This window comes from Pelobates fuscus, chromosome 4 (assembly GCF_036172605.1).
Source record: "Pelobates fuscus isolate aPelFus1 chromosome 4, aPelFus1.pri, whole genome shotgun sequence".
Taxonomy (NCBI): Eukaryota; Metazoa; Chordata; class Amphibia; order Anura; family Pelobatidae; genus Pelobates; species Pelobates fuscus.
This window is the reverse complement of record NC_086320.1, coordinates 157,701,600-157,723,391: the sequence shown is the minus strand read 5'-3', so window position 1 is coordinate 157,723,391 and position 21,792 is coordinate 157,701,600. Positions and strand designations below refer to the sequence as shown.

At 44.0% G+C, this 21,792-nt stretch overlaps 1 protein-coding gene across 1 annotated transcript in view; it reads left to right on the top strand.

The window, feature by feature from the left end:
* Positions 1-21,792, top strand: part of GMPR (guanosine monophosphate reductase) — a 125,436-nt gene that overhangs the window by 14,024 nt on the left and 89,620 nt on the right. The window contains exons 2-4 of the mRNA XM_063451701.1: positions 735-854; positions 2,851-2,934; positions 6,795-6,968. Of these exons, the coding sequence (XP_063307771.1) occupies positions 735-854; positions 2,851-2,934; positions 6,795-6,968 (378 nt within the window). The remainder of the gene's footprint in view (positions 1-734; positions 855-2,850; positions 2,935-6,794; positions 6,969-21,792) is intronic.

Genomic DNA, 21,792 nt, shown 5'->3' with positions numbered 1-21,792 from the left:
ACGGGACCACTAGAATATTTCCTGTGATATGGAATCTGTGTGTTTTTTGTGCAAAAATATTATACTCTTTCTACATGACTTGCAGGGTAAAAGGTATTATCCCACCTCTGTCATCAACACCATAATCTGTACCAGCAAACAACAGTTTATCACAAACTGAGGATGCGTTTTTTGTTTTTTTTTAGCATATATTGTTCATTGATTCATATTGTTCACCGTTCATTTTTAATTGTTTACTAAAAAAAAACTGGAAACATTTTGTATCTAATTTCACCGATTGTCTGGAGGCAATTGTCTATAAATATGTACTTCCAATGCTGTGGAAAATGCACAATAATGGCTCTTTTTTAAGAACTAGGAAACGGTTTGATTCATGAACATGACTGGAGTACATGATTTATAAAGGTATATAATTCATTTCAGTTCCTTGCTTTTCAATAATATTTGCGGATGCATTTCTTTGTGTTTAAAATTAAATGTACTTTGTATTTTATGTATTTTTATTTTTAGTCTCTGAGTGCTCATCTGAAAGTACATTGCCACTGTTAAATATTCACGATTTCAAAATTGAAACTTAAAATGACCTTGCATTTTACCACAAAATAAATCCAACGATAACTAGTTCAATATTGTTTCCAATATTTAGTAGCATTAATTCCAGTTTCTATTTAGATTTATGTCTGTTGCCTTATAATCTTTATACTAGTATATAACCTTTGCAACTATTATTACAGGTTGATCTTGTGCGCACCTTCACATTCCGAAACTCAAAACAAACATATACTGGAATTCCGATAATTGCTGCTAACATGGACACTGTGGGTACCTTTGAGATGGCTAAAGCTTTGTGTAAGGTGAGCATGGGTACAGGAACCAGGCAATCAAGGGTAGTTGTCAGTTTGAAAAACTAGGGGTTGACTGATCCCGGGTCACTGCATCACTCTTAATGAGAAAATAAATAGTTGCGGCGCACTCAGACTACAAAAAATATAATACAAAGAAGGCTACTAAAATGCCTATCTAAGAATAAATATGGGGATTTGGTTCCACCATATGGCCATATGTTGTTAAGCCCACCACTACTTTCAAAGTACCCCAATATTGGTGGGTTCTACGCTAAAATGTGGGGGACAAATTAAATAGTACTAGTGTTAAAAATAAAAGGTATTGAATTAAATCCTGGTAAGAGCATAGTGAGTATACAAAAATAAGTGATGAAAGCAATTAAAAACAGCGTTAAAACTAAACAATTAACGTGTTAGTGCTAAAATGAGTATACTCACTATTGCAGATGATATCTGTGCTGACTGGAGAAAATAATAAAAATGACCTGACTATTGAAAAACTCCTCCTATATACACACCTGTGGCCACCTCTAAAGGAGCCTCTGAAGCTGGGGGGCTTGGGCGGGGTGCTTAACACCAAAGGAATCTGGTCTGGATTCCAAATATAATGTGTACAGAGAAAGGATTGGGGGCACACCCGAGATCTGCATTTTGCATGAAAGGTGCTGCCGCAGTGACCAAACTTCATAATGAGAAAATAAATAGCTGTGGCGCACTCAGACAACAAAAAATATAATACAAATAAGGCTACTAAAATGCCTATCTAAGAATAAATATGGGGATTTGGTTCCACCATATGGCCATATGTTGTTAAGCCCACCACTTCTTTCAAAGTACCCCAATATTGGTGGGTCCTACGCTAAAATGTGGGGGACAAATTTAATAGTACTAGTGTTAAAAATAAAAGGTATTGAATTAAATCCTGGTAAGAGCCCCCCAGCTTCAGAGGCTCCTTTAGAGGTGGCCACAGGTGTATATATAGGAGGAGTTTTTCAATAGTCAGGTCACTTTCATTATTTTCTCCAGTCAGCACAGATATCATCTGCAATAGTGAGTATACTCATTTTAGCACTAACACGTTAATTGTTTAGTTTTAACACTGTTTTTAATTGCTTTCATCACTTATTTTTGTATACTCACTATGCTCTTACCAGGATTTAATTCAATACCTTTTATTTTTAACACTAGTACTATTTAATTTGTCCCCCACATTTTAGTGTAGGACCCACCAATATTGGGGTACTTTGAAAGTAGTGGTGGGCTTAACAACATATGGCCATATGGTGGAACCAAATCCCCATATGTATTCTTAGATAGGCATTTTAGTAGCCTTCTTTGTATTATATTTTTTGTAGTCTGAGTGCGCCGCAACTATTTATTTTCTCATTATGAAGTTTGGTCACTGCGGCAGCACCTTTCATGCAAAATGCAGTTCTCGGGTGTGCCCCCAATTCTTTCTCTGTACTGCATCACTCTTAGTCATGCTTTTGGGGGTAGACTGATCAAAACAAAGTCATAGTTCATTTAGAGCAGGCATCTCAGACCATGACACCCATCCAGATATTGCTCAACTACAACTCTTGTGATTCTTTGGACATATGTTGCATTTCAATAAATCTGAAAGGTAATCAACATCTGGGAGGTTGAAGGATCCCTGATCTGGGGCATTTAAAACCTTCGCTGGGCAACTTGTACATCCAGTGGGGCTTACTCATTACTAACTAACTCTGAACTAATAAGACCCAACAAGAGAATTGCAACTTCTAGGCCTAAATAGCCAAGCTGTAAGCACAGCCCAGATGGATATTTGTTGGGTTCCCCCCCCCCTCTTCATTTTAGACATAATAACCGTTGACAACTCCTGGTTAATTTGGATACCCTCGATAAAGGTATATACCTTCCTTTTGTACAGATAGCTATTCACAGCCCTTAATTACTTGTAGTGACATCATAACTTTTTGGTAAATATTAATGTTGTAATGTATATTCTTTGTTTGTTTTTTAGCATACACTGTTCACTGCAATTCATAAGCATTATTCACTAGAAGAATGGAAACATTTTGCATCTAATTCTCCTGAATGTTTGGAGGTAACTATTTATAAATATTAAATAAATATTTTGATAATTCAAATATACAGGCAGGGGCGTATTAGCCGCGAGGCAAACAAGGCATTTGCCTTGGGCGGCATTTTTCAGGGGGCGGCAAAAAAAGCCGCCCCCAAATGCCCAGGGCAAATGCCTTGTTAGCCTTGCGGCTAACAAGGCATGCTGGGCGGCCGGCGGGCTGCTGGGCAGTGCGGGTAGGTAGGCGGCCGGCGAGGGAGCACTTCCTCTGAGCGGTCTGCTCAGCTCCCTCGCGCGCCGCAGAGTGAGGCTGGGAGCCGGAATATGACGTCATATTCCGGCTCCGCCTCCCAGCCTCACTCTGCGGCGCGCGAGGGAGCTGAGCAGACCGCTCAGAGGAAGTGCTCCCTCGCCGGCCGCCCACCTACCCGCACTGCCCAGCAGCCACTGGACCACCAGGGACAGATACCCCCCCCAGCATTCCCAAAGGTAATGTGTTTGTATGTCTGTTAGTGTGTGTGTATGTCTGTTAGTGTGTCTGTGTGTGTGTGTCTGTTAGTGTGTGTATGTCTGTAAGTGTGTGTCTGTTAGTGTGTGTGTGTATGTCTGTTATTGTGTGGGTATGTCTGTTATTGTGTGGGTCTGTGTGTGTCTGTTAGTGTGTGTGTGTTTGTGTATATGTCAGTGTGTGTGTGTGTGTATATGTCAGTGTGTGTGTGTGTGTGTATGTCTGTTAGTGTGTGTCTGTGTGTGTCTGTTAGTGTGTGTGTGTGTGTGTGTGTGTGTGTCAGTGTGTGTGTGTGTATGTCTGTTAGTGTGTGTGTATGTCTGTATGTGTGTGTCTGTTAGTGTGTGTGTGTCTGTAAGTGTGTGTCTGTTAGTGTGTGTTTTAGTGTGTGTGTATGTAAGTGTGTGTGTGTATGTTAGTGTGTGTGTGTATCTGCTAGTGAGTGTGTGTGTCTGTTAGTGAGTGTGTGCGTATTTGTCAGTGAATGTGTGTGTGAGGCGGGACGGGGGAAGGGTTGGGTGGGGGTGGCGCGGGCGGGGGGAGGGTTGGGTGGGGGTGGCGCGGGCGGGGGGGAGGGTTGGGTGGGGGTGGCGTGGGCGGGAGGGGGGCGCCTGAGTTTTGTCCTGCCTAGGGCAGCACAAAACCAGGATACACCACTGTATACAGGATATATATCTATAAACATTATGTGTTTTGATCCTGAGGAAAGTCCCAGGTGGGACTGAAACGTCGATCATTTTAAATTTGATTTAATAAAGAATTGGAGTTTTAAAGACCGGAGTGCAGCCCACTTCATTGCTATCTATATATATATATATATCTATTTGATGTTCATGCATTTGTTGTTTGTGTACATAATTTGCATATTGTGCTCTTTGAATCAAGTTGCACCTCTAAGTTTTACATGTATATTGTCTGGATTTAAGCGGTAATTTACAATAAAGTATAGTGTATTCCATTTTAACCAGTAGAGCAGAAACAAAAATCTGCTTTTTTAAAACATGATGTATTATTCCATGCACAATCATGTTATTAACCCCCTCCCTCCCAAAACGTGGATATTCAGGCTAACTTCTCTTTGTTCTGCATAACAATGAAAAATAAATATAGGCATAAAACCCCACTTATGTTCTGTTGCTTCAGTGCTGGTCGTCACTCTGCAGCGAAACACATTTCTCTGTCAGTGCTCTATTCTATCCTTACTTACAAAGAAATACCAAATTGTGTAAATTAATGTGAATATTGAAATATGGAGCTCCACTCCAAAATAACATAAAATACCTTTATTTCAAAAATAACAATAAAAATAGTTACACAATGATAAAAAACACAAATATGTACATCCAATTTAGAGAGCAATCAGAATTTAGAATACCAGAGCTGAGACACCAGGTATCCCGCTCCCTAATGATCCCACAAGCCTATGTCTTTCTCAAGGGAAGAGTAGATTGTATTGGCCCACACTGGAAATATGTATAAATCGACCAATTAAATTATCTCAGCACATGTGCTCATCTTACCAATGATTTGATCAACCCCATCTTCACAAAGGTACTACACACATATTCTACAATAGCACATGTCCAAAATAAGCATCTGCTCTTAAGATACTGACCCTGCTCAAGCACTAAGTGGGGTAATCTGTGTGTACCCACTCATAGAATGAAAATATGGTGGCATCATACAGTGTGAGAAATGTAACCAGGACTGCCTTGCTGGTAAAGGTGTGAGCACTCCTCTAGAAAAAAACTGATTTAGAAATGCAGGCAGATGTCTACATGTGTAGTTACAGATATTCTTTTGTAGTTTCTGGTCAGATTAAAGGTACCATGAGATAACTGCACTCCGCCTTAAGACTGATCCCTCTCACTAAGCATTGCAGCAAATACATCACTTAGTCTTCATTCATATTAATGTGCTTTTATTCTAACCACCAAGATGTGGCTGAGCAATATTTCATCTCCAATCGAGCAGTTGTCAAGATCACTGTTGGATTTGACTGGCAATGCCTCTCTGCACACTGATTGTAACATTTTGTTGATCCCTTTTAGATAACGACAGGAGAGTTGAGGAATGGCAGGCTTGGTTTGTCATAACAATGTCAGTGCTTCCAAAATGTTATCAAACTAGTCACAGTGCTAGTTATATTATCTAATGGGCAAGAAAACTGTAAGCAAATCCATTAAAACAGGTTGGTTGTGCATTTACCACTAGGTGGCAGGAGAGTAGTAACTGGTAGCAATGCTCAGATTTAAAAAAAATACATCAATAAAAATGAACTACGGTAGTCAAAAATCATGTGAAATGGTAAATACAGATATTTCCACTTTTACATGTTATAACTAGTTATTTTTTTAATATTATGGGAGATTTCCTCTTCAACGACCATCATCTGTATAATATGGAAATGTCAAAAGTATTTTGGTTTGTAATTGAAATATGTATTGAATTTTCTAACAGAGAGGTAAATGCATTATCTTTACCATCAAACATGTTACTGAAAAACTGTGTTACTGGAAAAGTGTCATACTACTACTGCAATTATTTTTAATATGCAATAAAAAAGGTCAATATCTGTTGCATACGTATATGAAGAAAAATACTTTTCTGACAAAATACTTTTCTATGCTTGACCTATAGATAAGATATATGGTGGATATTGTGGTACTGAAATGTATTTTGTCTTATATATTCAAATTTTTAGACATCCATGAATTAGTGTTATTATCACCACATGGCCATATTTCTAGTTGCCTTTTCGAAGACAATGTGTTGAGGAGTAATGTACGTGGATTACTGAGGGAAATTGAGAGAGGGAGCAGATGCTGGTATAGTAGGATGTTAAGGGGACTGAAAAAAAGAGGTTCTAGGGAATATGTGGACGTGAAGTCTTGTAACCAAAGGCTTAACCAAGCTAAGTAATATGCTTTAGTAATTGTGTTGCGGAAGTACCCCTAAAGTACACGTGCAGTGTTTCACAACAGAAATCAACAAGAGAAATATATGGGAGTACGACATATGCGGAGAGAACAACACTCACTTATGACTTTCATTTTTTTTTTCAATTGAAACCATCATGAATGTACACATGCTCAAAGCAGGAACCACACATAGTACACAAACAATGGACTCAGATCAATGGAAGAACATTTTCAGATACAGAGACATCAGAGGATGATTATAGTAGGCTTTAATCATTATTATTACTTTTATTAAAGGAGTAGATTTTTTTTGTATTAGTTATGGTAAGCTTTGCATTAAAATGTGTTTAACTATCACAGCCGAGATTACTGTAACACTATATGCAATGTCTTTCATTAAATCCGCCATATTTAATTTTTTTATTTACTTTTATTCTTTTTTATTAATTTTTTAGCATGTGGCTGTTAGCTCGGGGAGTGGGCAAGCTGATTTTGAAAAGCTTAGCAGTATTTTGGAAGGAATTCCCCTCATCAGATACATTTGTTTGGATGTGGCTAATGGATACTCGGAGCACTTTGTAGAATTTGTGAAGATGGTGCATGGCAAGTTTCCAAACCACACTATTATGGTAAGCAATTCCTCCAGACCTATTGGCCATTGTAAGTCAGCAGTGACCTTATAGCATGCTACTAAATGTTATCATAGTAAAAGGCAAGAAAGAACTGCAAACAATATAAGTGACTTAACATTTGCATTTACAAGAAGTAGAAGTTATTATGTGGCTACTATAGGGGGAAATGTGAACTGCTTGTCATACAGACAGGTCCTGTCTTCCCGAATTCTGTACAAATACTGAAAAAGAGTAAAATAAAAAACGTGCCTGCTTCCAACAAACTTGGTAATATATACAGCATAGAAACAATTAGCATGGATTACAAAAAGATTACTTGTTAAAACATCAATCTTCTGAGGGCGGGGCCTGACCGGGGAGCTGAGCAGACACGCTTTTCGTGAGCTCCCGAGACTGGGCCCGATTTTCAGTGGAAAACGAAGGGAAACTCACCCAAACTGGACCTTCAGCCCACCAAAACTGGCACTGTGACAGCAGGGGTACAGAAGGACACCTCACAGACCTACTAACCCGCTGGGAGTCCGGGCTGAGAACTTGGGGCCTACAACGCATGGTGGTGGGGAGAGACGGCCGCTCTCCCAACCTGCCAAACCAAGCGGCACCCGCAGCATCGGGCCTCTCAACCCCCCCCCCCCCCCCCCCCAGTGGGGGTTATCCTGGTCCGTACAAGCAAGTACCCTAAGCCAAACTTAGCTGCAATTGATGTAAGCTGCCAAACGCACGAAACACAAAGACAAGCGGACGCTCATAAAATGGCGACCTAAGGCCACACTGCAGAGCACGCTCCCACCCAGCCTCTACATGAGCGACTGGACGCACTGTTCCGCCGGTTCTGGGAGAAGCTGGACAGTCGGACGGCACATCTAACCCTGCAACACAGAGAAGAGGTGAGGCGGTCTCAAGCTGAGAGGCAGCACGGGCAGACCCCGGGAAAAGACGCCACGCACCGACAGACGGCCCACCCACCCAGGCAGGGGAACATTAGGAGACCCCCTCCTAAACACCGGCCACACCGCAGGCCACCTGGGCCCTCCGTAGCGCCCGTCATGGGAAAGGCCCGGCCCCGAGAGGCAACCGAGTCTGTGGCCGCATGGTGCGTACCCCACTTGCTGCCAGGAAAGAGGGAGAAGCCCCCGTCCGCAACCACCTCCACCCCCCGCTGACCCACCTGAAAAAAATGCCGGAATCCATGCCCAGAGGGAGCCCGAACGTCCGACACGCACCCGGTCGCACAAGAAGAGCCATCAGAACGGGCATAGGGTGAGGCAATCTGTACTTATACAGGCCGCGGCCTGCAACTAACAACCCAGCCCACAACGCAGAGAATAACCCTTTACTTAACGGAACTATAGACTTTAATGCATGCCACTTACCGTGGTAATCAGACCAAGCCATATGTATCACATACTTCATCCCTACCAAGGGAATACACTCACCCGACACAGCCAGCTATACGCAGGCACCACACATATAAATAACATTACCCTTGTCACCAGCATGGCACTCACAAAGGCTTTTCACCGCACAAATATAATGACACACCAGCCTGACCCCGAGAATGCCCTGCTCAGCAGACTCGGATAGTGTAGCTTCACCCTCACGAATCGCGGTAATGCCTCAGCATGCTCACACACGGTACCACACACCTGTGTTACTCTCCTTGTCACGCACTGTCTTAACTTAATCTAGCAAATGTTTGTGTTCCATCTCCTTATGTAGCAGTTAAACAATCATATCGTAATAGATTGTTATAACCTACCTTAATGACTGGCAAGGGCACACCGGCTGAGACACGGTTTAACTCACTTGTAAATATGATGTTGAAATATTAAGAATAGTTTACGCACTGTTAACTTAACATGTTACATACTAGATCAAAGAATCCGTAGATATTCCTGTTATTAAGCCTGGCGCAAATTCTTAGCGTGTTTTAACCCATGTTTTACTATAACAATCACTCGCCTGTTACTGCTAAGAACCTACGTTATTAAGCCATGTATATCATACAGAAAGTCCATCACCTTGACCTTTCTACTTTATTTTGCACTCTCTCAGTTAAGCTTGTTTATATAATATAAAACGAGGCCGTTAATCCTAGGAGATATTGCAATTTGCCATGATGTGTACAACCTGTATAACCCCTGCAAGTCTCCCTCTCTTTATTCTGTACCACCATAACCACATGCCTCAATAAAAGAAAGATTGACAAAAAAAAAAACATCAATCTTCTGACTTAAAGCGGTTCTTCTTTTCTTCCTATCTTATCTAGTTTCCTTTAAAACATAAGACAAAGTAGGGACTATTATGTCTTATGTATTTTTCCTACGTTTGACCAGCTTTGACACAGGGGAGGAGCTAAGTCCGCTCCATTTCCTGTGGTCAAAGCATTTTCCCACAATACTCATCCCTCCTCCAGCTGCTTTATTTGGTGTTCGAACGCCGATGAAACTACCGAATTTCATCCTAACAGAATGAGAACAGTTTGTCCATTCATGTTAAGACGCAATTCGGGACTTTTTGTTCAGATCTGAATTTTATTTGAATTAATGAGACCCTGATCATATTTGTGCCCTGACTGCATCTTGCAGTCGCTTAGTAAATAGCTCCCCAATTTCCACGGTATCAGGGAGCTATCGACTAAAAAGCTGAAAGACCTAAACTGGTCTTTCTGCCAAATTTACTAATACTAGGTAAAGATGACTTAGTATTAGTAATTAATCTGCCCCTACTCGCTATATCCCAAGTAGGGGCATGTGTACTAAAGCCAGTGGCTGCTCACTCTTGTAAAAGAAGACCCCCCACTTGTCTAATAAAGTTCCTCTTAGTGTGGCACCTATAAAAATAATTAACTGCACCAAGAGTAGGGGGTCCTAGTGTCCTCCCTCGGCCCCCACCCATGAGGGCGCCCCTAAGAGATACAATGGGGGAGGGGGACTTACGGCCGGGCAGATTAATTACTAAGCAATCTTTACTTAGTATTAGTAAATTTGGCAGAAAGAGCAATTTTAGTCTTTCAGCCTTTTAGTAGATAGCTTCCTGATACCCTGGGAATTAGGGAGCTATTTACTAAGCGGCTGCAAGATGCAGCCATAGCACAAATGGGATCGGAGTTTCATTCATATGAATGAAATTCCGATCTGAACGAAAATTCCCGAATTGCGTCCTACTATGAATGGACAAACTGTTCTCATTCTGTTAGGACAAAATTCTGTAGTTTCGTCGGCGTTCGAATGCCGAATGAAGCAGCTGGAGGAGAGGTGAGAATTGTGGGAAATTACTTTGACCACAGGAAATGGAGCGGACTTAGCTCCTCCCCTGTGTCAAAGCTGGTCTAACGTAGGAAAAATACATAAGACAAAATAGTCCTTACTTTGTCTTATGTTTTAAAGAAAACTAGACAAGATAGGACGATAAGAAGAACAAATCCTCAGAGAGAAAAAGAAGAGGAAGTGATTGGGGATAGGTAAGTTTGGCATGACAGTGCCTCTTTAAGGGCACGATTCGGATTTGCAGAGGAGATTTAATGTAATTGAGTAAAGATTGTAAATTGAGTTTCCATGGCATCCAGATTGTGGTTTGGTAGCATTCAAGTATTCAGAATATGGCTAGTCAATGACCCAGTATTACTGATGTATGAAATCTTAGAATGACTCTGTGCCAAAGCCAGGACTTTTTTTTCCCTGAATTGTACTGTACAGCATCCAGTGGCAACATTTTGTACATCGGTTTATTACTACTCGTATGAAGCTCCTTCACTTTGAGTCATAGTAGGGCTACCCAGTTGTGGCTCTTTCTCCCGCGTTATAATTCTGGATAAAGTATTTTAAGTAAGAGAGAGTAAAATCTAATCCAATATGTCTCTATGATGCCAGCATGCATGACTCTGCCGAACATGAAGACCTTCAAAAATCAGTTGTCTTGAAGCCCCATTAATGGCTGGCAGTCTGACAGCCAGTAGAGATGTTTTTTAAACTAAATGTAAACATTGCCATTTCTCAGAAAACTTTTTTTTGTCTTACATTGTCCCATAAAAGGAAGAGCATCTATGTACTTAAAGGAACACTATAGGGCAGGAGTAGGCAACCTATGGCACGTGTGCCATGCACGGCACTCGAGGTATCTTTGCACGGCACTCAAGGCTTCTAGAGCCAAACAGGCCTCTATGGCCTATCAGGAGTCCCAGTGGAACTTCAGATATCTGCTAATGTGAAAAGGGAGTGAATGACAACCCTCATTTTATGCATTGCAGCACGTAAAGGAAGTGATCTCAGACCACTTCCTTCCAGCACTTATAAATGGGAATCCGCACTGGAGTTGAGCAGCCCGCAGCAGCTATCACAGTTCCTGCCCTTGACCTGTACCAGGCCAGCACAGTCACCACTGGACCCCAGGGAAGACATCCACATCCCCTCATACTAATAATACAAACAGCTCACACACAAACACACACACAGTCCGCACAAATAAAACACCACTAATAAACAAAATACACGCACACAACCCCACAAGCAGCCTCTCACATGCAATACCCCAAGCAGCCCTACACATACACACTGCACCAAACACACAATGTGATATATCATCCACAAACACAATTCCACAAGCAGCCCCCATACACAGCCGACATTCATAGGTATTAAACACAATACCACAAACTACTCATGAATATATACACTATAACAGCTCATACACACACAAATACGATACAAACAACTGCAGTATAAATAAAACAAGCAGATTACGGCAACATACACACCTCAATTTAAAAAACTAGGACCGGCACGCTACGGGACTTGACAATCTTATTTTGGCACAGCACTGCTAAAAGGTTGCCTACCCCTGCTATAGGGTCAGGAACACAAACATGTATTCCTGACCCTATAGTGTTAACACCACCATCTAGCCCCCCTGGGCCCCTCATGCCTCCATAAATATAGTAAAAATCTTACTGTATTCAAGCCAGAAGCTGTAACTCTGCATGCCGTTTGCCAAAAAAAACAGTCTTCTGACATCATCAGAAGTGGTAGCCTGATGCAATCTCAGTGCTTCCCCATAGGATTCGCTGAGACTGACAAAGAGGCAGATCAGGGGCTGAGCCAGCATGATTCAAACACAGTCCTGGCCAATCAGCATCTCCTCATAGAGATTAATTGAATCAATAGGGAAAGTTCAGTGTCTGCATGCAGAGGGAGGAGACACAGTGCTGCCCTGTGCTCTGCTGACAGCAGATCTGAGTGGATTGAGGAGGTTTATGCCTCAATCAACTCGGAAGTCCCTCTGGTGGCATTCTGAGTGACTACAACTGGAGGTGTTCCTAGCTTTCAATGTAAACACTGTATTTTCTCAGAAAACACAGTGTTTACATGAGAAAGGCTGCAGGGAGCTATAGTTCTCACCTGAACAACCTCATTAAGCTGAAGTTGTTCAGGTGACTATAGTGTCCCTTTAAACTACTACATGAAAATTTAGTCCTTTTTGTGCCAAGAGTGTCACGTTAAAACTCCAGTAAAGGTTTGTTTTTTTTCTTATAAAAGGCTGTCTAGTAGAGACTGAAAATAAGCATTTTTTTTTTTTAATTCTTTATTTTTGTAGTGCATACGGATATAACAAACGCGTGTGAGGTACCCCAACGGCAGTCCTCAAGCGTATACATAACTCTTATAACATTGAGGAATTTTATAGTACTTGCACAATTTTTATTTAAAGGACCACTCTAGGCACCCAGACCACTTCAGCTTAATGAAGTGGTCTGGGTGCCAGGTCCTTCTAGGGTTAACCCATTTTTTCATAAACATAGCAGTTTCAGAGAAACTGCTATGTTTGTGAATGGGTTAAGCCTTCCCCCTAATCCTCTAGTGGCTGTCTCATTGACAGCCGCTAGAGGCGCTTGCGTGATTCTCACTGTGAAAATCACAGTGAGAGCACGCAAGCGTCCATAGGAAAGCATTGTAAATGCTTTCCTATGCGACCGGCTGAATGCACGCGCAGCTCTTGCCGCGCGTGCGCATTCAGCCGACGGGGCGGAACGGAGGCAGAGATCTCCCCGCCCAGCGCTGGAAAAAGGTAAGTTTTACCCCCTTTCCCCTTTCCAGAGCCGGGCAGGAGGGGGACCCTGAGGGTGGGGGCACCCTCAGGGCACTATAGTGCCAGGAAAACGAGTATGTTTTCCTGGCACTATAGTTGTCCTTTAACCCCTTAAGGACCAAACTTCTGGAATAAAAGGGAATCATGACGTGTCAGACATGTCATGTGTCCTTAAGGGGTTAAGGAAAAGGTTAATTAAGCTTAGCATAGGCTAGTTACGGTAAGACAGCTATCACTCCAGTGCCACCGTGAAACAGGGTGGTTATGGTCTGCTAGTTATATCACATGGTATCTGTTTGGGAAGCAGTAGGTGACCGGTCCTTGATAGACTATGTCAGGTGCTGATTGGTACGTCAGGCATGTCTAATGGGAATGGAGCTCAGTGTGGGCCTCTACTCAGTGTGCTGAGAGTGATTCAATTGAGTAAGTTAGGTAGATTAATGTGCCCTGTGCCGCACTTTAAATCGTAAGAGGGAGATGACTGATATGTCAGCTGGCTGAACAGGCTACCCTAGGGTAAACAGGCATAATACATGTTCCACTTGTCAGGATCTGCTATAAAACATGTTTAACGGCATGGGGATGGGAGCAGAAGAGAGCCATATTAGGAGATGCATACATATTTTTGAGGTATATTGGGTGACTGTTGGAAACACAAACAGAATGAGACAAATAAACAAATTGAGCCATTGCAACTGGTCATCTTGCCGTGGTGTCGTGTGAACCCGGGATAGTCCCCCTCAGCCTATTCCCCTCAAGGGCAGTCTGTGCACCCACTGTAGCTTGAGACCCCGTCCACTGCTTCCCCTGGAGATCTGCTGCAGCATTGTTGCGGTGAGGAGAATAGTTAATCTCTGAGGCACTGCCAACTGTGATCTATTGCTTTTTGTTATTCATAGTCCTGGATGCCGAGCCGTTTGGCCCAGGCCTGAGGCGTGTGGGGGTGCTTTCTTGCCATGCGGCTGGCGGAGCTTCTTCTTCCGTTTGGTCTTGTCCAGACACTTTGCTTGTAGGATAGGGCGACAGGCCCCGTGAATCAGTCGCTTGAGTTTTACTTCTTGTTGCGTGGTCGTCTGGTGCCGTCGGCGTGAAGTTTTTGCGGCTCTCTGCATGGGTGAGTGGCGTGTACCTGGTGTTGAGGCTTGTGAAGGCTTCGCTGTGAGGCGCACAAGGTGGTGAGTAGGCTTTTCGCCCCTTGCAGCTCCGTGGGTGGGCTCCTTCAGCGTTTGCCGAACTTCTCCGCTCTCTGGCTGGTGCCTATCTTTGGTGGCTGCACTTCGGTGCTGTATGCTCCTCCAGAAGCTCTGGAAAATTGCATCCAGTCTCCTCAGAGAGTCTGCAGTGGTATCTTGCGGTGTTCTCCTCTCAAGGCCCGTACCTCGTGTGAGCAGGTTGCTGGCATCCACCATTTTGGAGTTTCCAGCTTGAGGCAGTGCAGCCCGGTTAGTGTTGCGGGCGCCAACAGTGCTTCTGAGTCGTTCAGAGTGGGACCGGGTTGACCCCCGCCGGTCCGGGAGGAGAGGAGGAGTGCCACAAGTCTAGGACCCGGTCTGAAGCACGAGGGGACCGGCCGCTTCCCCTCAGTTCCGTTCCGGGCAGGCCGTGGCAAGAAGCCCAGGTTCTCGGTGTACGAGTTTCTTGAGTGAGGTTTCTGTCAGCTTGTCTGGGCTCCCCTGACCCAAAGGGCCTGTTTGGCGTTGTGTGGTACTGGTATTTGTCGGGTTATTGCTCAATTTTCCCCCAAATTGTCGGGAGCTCCAGCTCGCCACGTCTGGCTCGCTCTGAGATCAGGCTCCGCCCCCAGAAAATAAGCATTTTAATTTCAAGTACAGCAAGTCTGCGGGTGCTGGGATTTGTACCGAATATTAGAAAGCACATTAAACATTTTTTTAAATGATGCACCAAAGATGAAAAATAATCATGAATATCTGTTGAAAGAAACTTGGTTAACTGTTTTAATAAGGAAAACACAGGCTATAAATGTGTTCACATAACACAAGGTGGACAATGACAAAAGATTATGAACCATATGGGAAATTTAAAAGAGATACTATAGGGTATACTGTAATTGTAATTGTCATCCCATTAAATTGGTTATAGTGTCCAGAGTCCCCCGGCACTGCTCTTCCATTCAAAATGAAAAGATAGAGCAAGCACTACTAGAACTGTGTATGCACCACAGTGCTAAGAAAGTTTGATGAAGGACATAAGTAATGTACAGACATTTCAGATTCATACCCTTTTGTTTATAACATGCCATTAAAAGGCAGTGATAGGGGACGGAGCCTAGCTTCTGAGCAGAGCAGACGTGGGGAATCTGAGCTCCTGCATTTTGAGCTAATTTTTGGGTGATATAACTTGCAAACTGACAACAAACCCCACCCAAGGGCACCACCTAAGCCCGGGCACCGGACTGCACACTCCAATACCTTAATCAGGCCTGTAACCTGAAGGAAACCCAGGCACCTCTGCTGCGGCCTGTTGTGGATGAGACTGGGGAGAGGCGTCCATTCTCCTTATTTCCAGACCATGGGTCCGTTATCACAGCTATCCTACCCCTCCGCCCCTTTGGACTTGTGGGGGTTATCCCGGTCCCCACTGGCACATCTTGAGTGACTCATTCTGCACTTACCTTGCCTTTCTGGTCGCAGCAGAGCTGAACTCCGACCACGCGGCACTTGCCAAACGGTGACAGTCCTTCTGCTGAACAAAGAGCACTGGGCCCGCCTAAAAAGCCTTATCCCGTGTCTTTGGAGCATACCCTGCACAAGCTTGACGAGATATTTCGGAGCTTCTGGTCACAATTACATTACTGGGCACAAGCTGCCATGATGGAGCATGGTGTAGCCAATATAGAAACCAACCTGTCAAAGTCGAACATCCCTCCTCGGGGCAATCACATAACTGGTTGAACCCAGTGCCGGTTGGTGACCTTGACCTATACACGTTAAAGGCAGACGCTGTGTGCTATGCAATACTTGCTACGTGATTTGTTGTTCTTATAAATGCTCACACTACTATAAATCTTATTCATTGTACTTTTCCTGTTTACTTTGTGTGTATACCTTGGGTTTTGCAGAGGTGTAGGTGACTACTGTTACAGTGGATAAAGTTCACGTTAATTCACATAGTTAAAGGGCAAGCTTGTCAATTTTTTTATTTATTTTTTCCTTTAACCCTATTAACTTGACTACTCATAATGTCAGTTTATATAGTCAGATTTTTTTTTAATTTTTTTTTTGACAATCTTTATTTTCGTTCACAAAGTACAGGTGGAGTAAAATGCAGTTTTAGATAACAACATCAACAGAATATGGTAAAGCGGTTGTACAACTTGCCTGGCAATAGGCATAAATAACCGAAGCGCCGGGCACCTCATGGGATATACAGTTGGGTACATGAAGTCACTAGTGATATTTCGAGAGCAGTTAAACGATTTCACAAACTTATCAACAAACCAGGGGCGGCACATAGGCATATACTCTTACATATTGCATCATCCCCGAAGTCAATGGGGACCTGAACTTTTGGGCACAAAAATGGCTCTAAAAAAGTCCTGGAAAGGGCTAGAGGGCTGCAAAATGAAGTAAAATGGGGGAAAGAGTAGGACAAGTGCCCTGCAAACAAATGTGGATTGGGAAATCACTTAAAATAACATAAAATACATGAAATAAGCAGACGTTTAGGAGATAACTCCCTAATTCCCACGGTATTAGGGAGCTATCTACCAAAAGGCTGAAAGACCTAAATTGGTCTTTCAGCCAAATTTACTAATACTAAGTAAAGATTACTTAGTATTAGTGAATTCAGCCCCTACTTGCTATACCGCTAGTAGGGGCGTGTCTAGTAAATAGTGAGCAGCCAGTGGCTGCTCACTGTAAAAAAACCTATTGCCCAGACCCCTGTGCGACGGGTGGGGGTCCTAAATAAGAATGTGGAGGGGGGGACCTACTGTCCCCCACCTGGCGCCCACCCCTGAGCAGCGGGTGGGGGCCCTAAATAACAGTAAGGGGGGGGACTTACTGTCCTCCCCCCCAGCCCCCACCCCTGAGCGGTGGGTGGGGGCCATAAATAAGAATGTGGGGGGGGGACCTACTGTCCTCCCCCTGGCCCTCACCCCTGCGCAGCGGGTGGGGGCCCTAAATAACAATAAGGGTGGGTCCTACGGTCCCCCCCCCCCTGGCCCCCACCCCTGCGCAGTGGGTGGGGGCCATAAATAAGAATTTGGGGGGGGACCTACTGTCCTCCCCCAGGGCCCCCACCACCGATTGGGGGGGGGGCGGGACCTGGGCATCATGGCGAGTGAGCCCGGCAATATCTCACATAACCAGCCTGAAAAACAAGCAGCCAGCCCCATCAACAACCCGATCTAGCTGCACACGGTTTCCTGAGACCCAGGGGGAAGCTCACGACATTGGAGCAACACATCTGTAGAGCTCCCACATGGGGATCCCGCTGCAGCCTGCTGACGTTGACGAAAGGGCGAACCGGCCGGTAGCCCGGACCACGCGGCACGGCTGCACGTGTGGTCTATCAAATACCCAACTCCCCCCTTCCCCCCCAGGACCGGAGGGGGTTATCCCTGTCCCCACTGGGGCAAATACACGCCTGGAAAGAGACCAGCCTGCGGACACAAAATCCACGAGGTGAAACCAAAATGGCCGCTGGCCGCAAGTGGCTTGCAACCTTCAACCACAGGTTTGAGGCAATATGCCAGCAATTCTGGGACAAACTAGCCAACAAATCTCGGGTGTTACCACCCCCTACCACTTTACAGCCCCAACATGACGTCATCGTAGCCAGTCACACACCTAAACCAGCAAAATCCCCACAGCGGCACACACGTCCACCCACACGTCCAGTGACACAAAAGGGGGTTAAAGCAGGCCGCCTTGCCCGCTCTTCTTCCAAGCTGCGGGCTCAAAGGGAGTCAACTCCTCCCCACCGCCGTCCATACACCCACGGGTCTATTCATAACATGGTAGACCCTAGGGCCCACGATCCTGTTAATGGGATCAATGGACTACAGGTCAGGGCTCCAACAAAGGCCTTGTGCCGAAGACGCATGGTACAGAGGCCCCGCAACTTCAGGCAGCAAACACCGGCACCCAGATCACACAGAACTGGCAGCTGGAAAAGTGAAGGGAAAGGACAAGAATCGTGTCACCCATGGTATGAACTGTCTGACCACGCAGAAGGGAAACCGCACAAGGGAATTGGCTGAACGCCCAGCAAGCACAAGGGGGCATTACATAGCTGGATCCCAGCGGCACCCACACACACAAACCATGAACTACGCCTGTTTTAATGTTGTCTTTTTGGCCTGTTGCCTTTTTCCTCAGTTAGCATAAGCGATGACGCCCCTGGGATGCAGGGTCAACCCCCCTGCTAGCGAAGCTAAGCACCGTGGCCACCGTTCTGCACTTACTATCCCTTTAATGGTCTGCCACTCTCACAGGCCTCAGTGGTACAATACAACACTATACCACCTACTCGATGAAAAGCACACACCCCTGCTAGTTCCATAGCCAAAGCGTGCATAGTGTATGTTAAATGAGGCATGCAAACCAAGTGCCAGATTTATAATGGGTTCAGAAATGGGTAACAATCAGCCTTCAATTTAGTTTCTCTTGGATTTAATAGTTGATATGACACGTACATACTATGCCCTAGTGGAAACACCTGCAAAAATAGCGTATCTTATATACCCTGTGATATGCCAATCTGGCAACTCAATCCTGATACTCTATAGAGTAAACCTCTTGTATTGCATATTCTAAACCTCTCCCGCCTGGAGAAACATGTCTCTAACAAGAAACACCTTACGACTAGCAAATGCATAACAGTCGACTCATAGTTTAACCTACAATGTACTACACTGTTGGATCATTTAGACTAGCTAACGTATTGATAATTTAGCATGTTACTTACCGGATCTTATGATCCTTAGCTTGTATTTTCAAACTACAGTTTAACGACAAAAAACTTTAAAAAAAAGGAGGCATCGCTATTCTGGAAATGTTACTTAATCTTGCTGAAAGATGTATCAACCCTATACTGTAAAACACTCGTACATTTTCCCCGTTTTCTCTTATGTACCCCATCTTATATGCCTTTAATAAAAGAAAGATTGACAACAAAAAAAAAGAATGGGGGGGGGGGTGGACCTAATGTCCTCCCCCCTGGCCCCCACCCCTGATCCATAATAACCAACTAACTCTAAAAAAAAAGGAAAAAGTGCAAAAAAAAAATAATCAATTTTCACCCATGGAGGGCTCCGCGCAGTCTGAGCTCTGCTTATAAAGACTTGCCCCGCCCCGCACTGTAAGCCATCCAATCAGAGTGCTCTGACAGGTAAATTAAGAGACTGACAGGTAAGTCTCTACAGCAGAGGCTGTACTGTATTGATTGATTGTTTTTAATATTGTGGTCCCTGAGGAAGTCCCATATTCTGTAGAAGGGACGAAACGCGTAGGACCATCGTTTGTATTTATTTTATACATTTTTATATATTATTAAAGCTGCTGTTTTTTCAACCTTCACCCGGAGTCCTGTACTTGAGTGGAAGTATCCAGGGGAATCTCCCAGGCCCCCCATATCATCAGGGGAGGCACCATAAATGCCTGAATCATACAAGATCCTGTGAGTGCATTTCAAATTGCGCAGTGTGAAAATTGTATAACAGTATTACACTATATTTATTTTGTATATTTTTATTTTGATAATCAGCCGGTTCCCTCGTGTGTTTATATATAAGTCTCTACATTTACCTGTCACAGCACTCTGATTGGTTGACTTGAAGTTTTGGGGAATTTTCCCACGCTGTGTAATTTGACTCATAACAACACTCTGATTGGTGGATTGAAAGTAACTAATCAGAGAGTTATCAGTCAAATTACACAGCCTGGGAAAATTCCAAAGAACTCAGCTGTGGGGTGGGGGCCAGGGAGGAGGACATTAGGTCCCCCCCCCAATTTTTATTTATGGCCCCCACCCACCGCCAGGGGTGGGGGCCGGGGGTTGGAGGAAAGTAGGTGTGTCCCCCTTATTGTTATTTAGGGCCCCCACGCTAAAACACTGTTTAATAGACATGCTCCTACTCGCGGTATAGCGAGTAGGGGCATAAGTTAATAATACTAAGTAACCAGCTTATATAGAGGCTGGGTCACATGCTGCGCTGGCCAATCACAGCCATGCCATTAGTAGGCATGGCTGCGATGGCTTCTAAGGGCACACAAGTCAAACGCTTGTTGATTGGCTGCCCTGCAGCCTTTCAAAACACGTCATTAAATCGCCGAACACCGAACTCCAACCCGAACATACGCTGATATGTCCGTGTTCGGGTCCGGGGTCCAAAAAACGTTCTGTTCGGTACGAACCCGAACTTTACAGTCCGGGTTCACTTAACTCTAGTTATGGCTAATAAGCTAGCTTTCGTGGAACCCAGGGAGGAGGAAATGTATTTGGCACCCCCCTCCTGAACTGTGTTTTTTTGCCTTTCCTGCCCCCAACCACTTTTTTGTTAGTTAGAATACTGCTAGTAAAACACTGAGGCATAGGGTTGCCACCTTTCTTGGAAAAAAATACCGGCCATACTAATTTGCATAATTAATTATGTATGCGTGACATCACATGTTGTAAATCATAAGGAGTGACGTAAGAGAAAATTATTTTTAAAATCACCAAAAAACGACTCACAGTTTGATTCTGCTGTATAGAGAGATTGCTCCCACTGTCTCCCAGTGTCTCCATGTTTCGCAGTGTCTCCATGTCTCTGTGTCCATTAGTCTCCTAGTGTCTCCATGTGTATTGTTACTGTCTCGCAGTGTCTCAAAGTCTCTCATTGTCCCTTAATGTCTCAGTGTCTCAAGGTCTCCCAGTGTCTCCATGTCTCTCAGTGTCTCCCAGTGTCCCCATGTCTCTCAGTCTCCCCTAGAGTCTCAGTGTCCCCTAGTGTCTCCATGTCTAAATACATACACATACACAGACTGCTAAATACATACACTCACTGCTAAATACACACAGAGACTGCTGAATACATACACACAGAGTGCTGAGTATATACACACAAAGACTGTTGAATACGTACACAAACTGCTCTGTATACATACACACAGACTGCTGAATTCATATACACACACAGACTACTGAATACATACACACACAGACTGCTGAATACATACTCAGACTGCTGAATACATACACACAGAGTGTTGAGTACATGCACCCGAACACACAGATAGACTGCTGAATTAATGCAAACACAGACTGCTGAATACACACACACAGACTGCTGAATACATATGCTCACTGCTAAGTACACACACAGACTGCTGAATACACACACACAGACTGCCGAATACATACATAGACTGCCGAATACACACACACAGACTGCTGAGCTCATAAACACACAGACTGCTGAATACACACACACAGACTGCTTAATACATACACTCACTGATAAATACACACGCACAGCAAGCAGGCCCTGTTATAGCAAGGGTGCATAATTCAATGTTGCACTATGGAACATTGTCATTTATTGTAATTTGTTTAGTGCATAGATGAACTGGCTGCTTGGTAGAGGTGGTATTGTTAATTCAAAAAGGGGTTAATTTGATTATATGGGAGGGCAGAAGGTTTACAGCCTAAATTCCTCTTTGAAGCTGGGACCCAAACAGAGCTACTCTGTAAGGTGTTAGAAGTCACACATAAGTGGCCTGGAAGTCTGGTT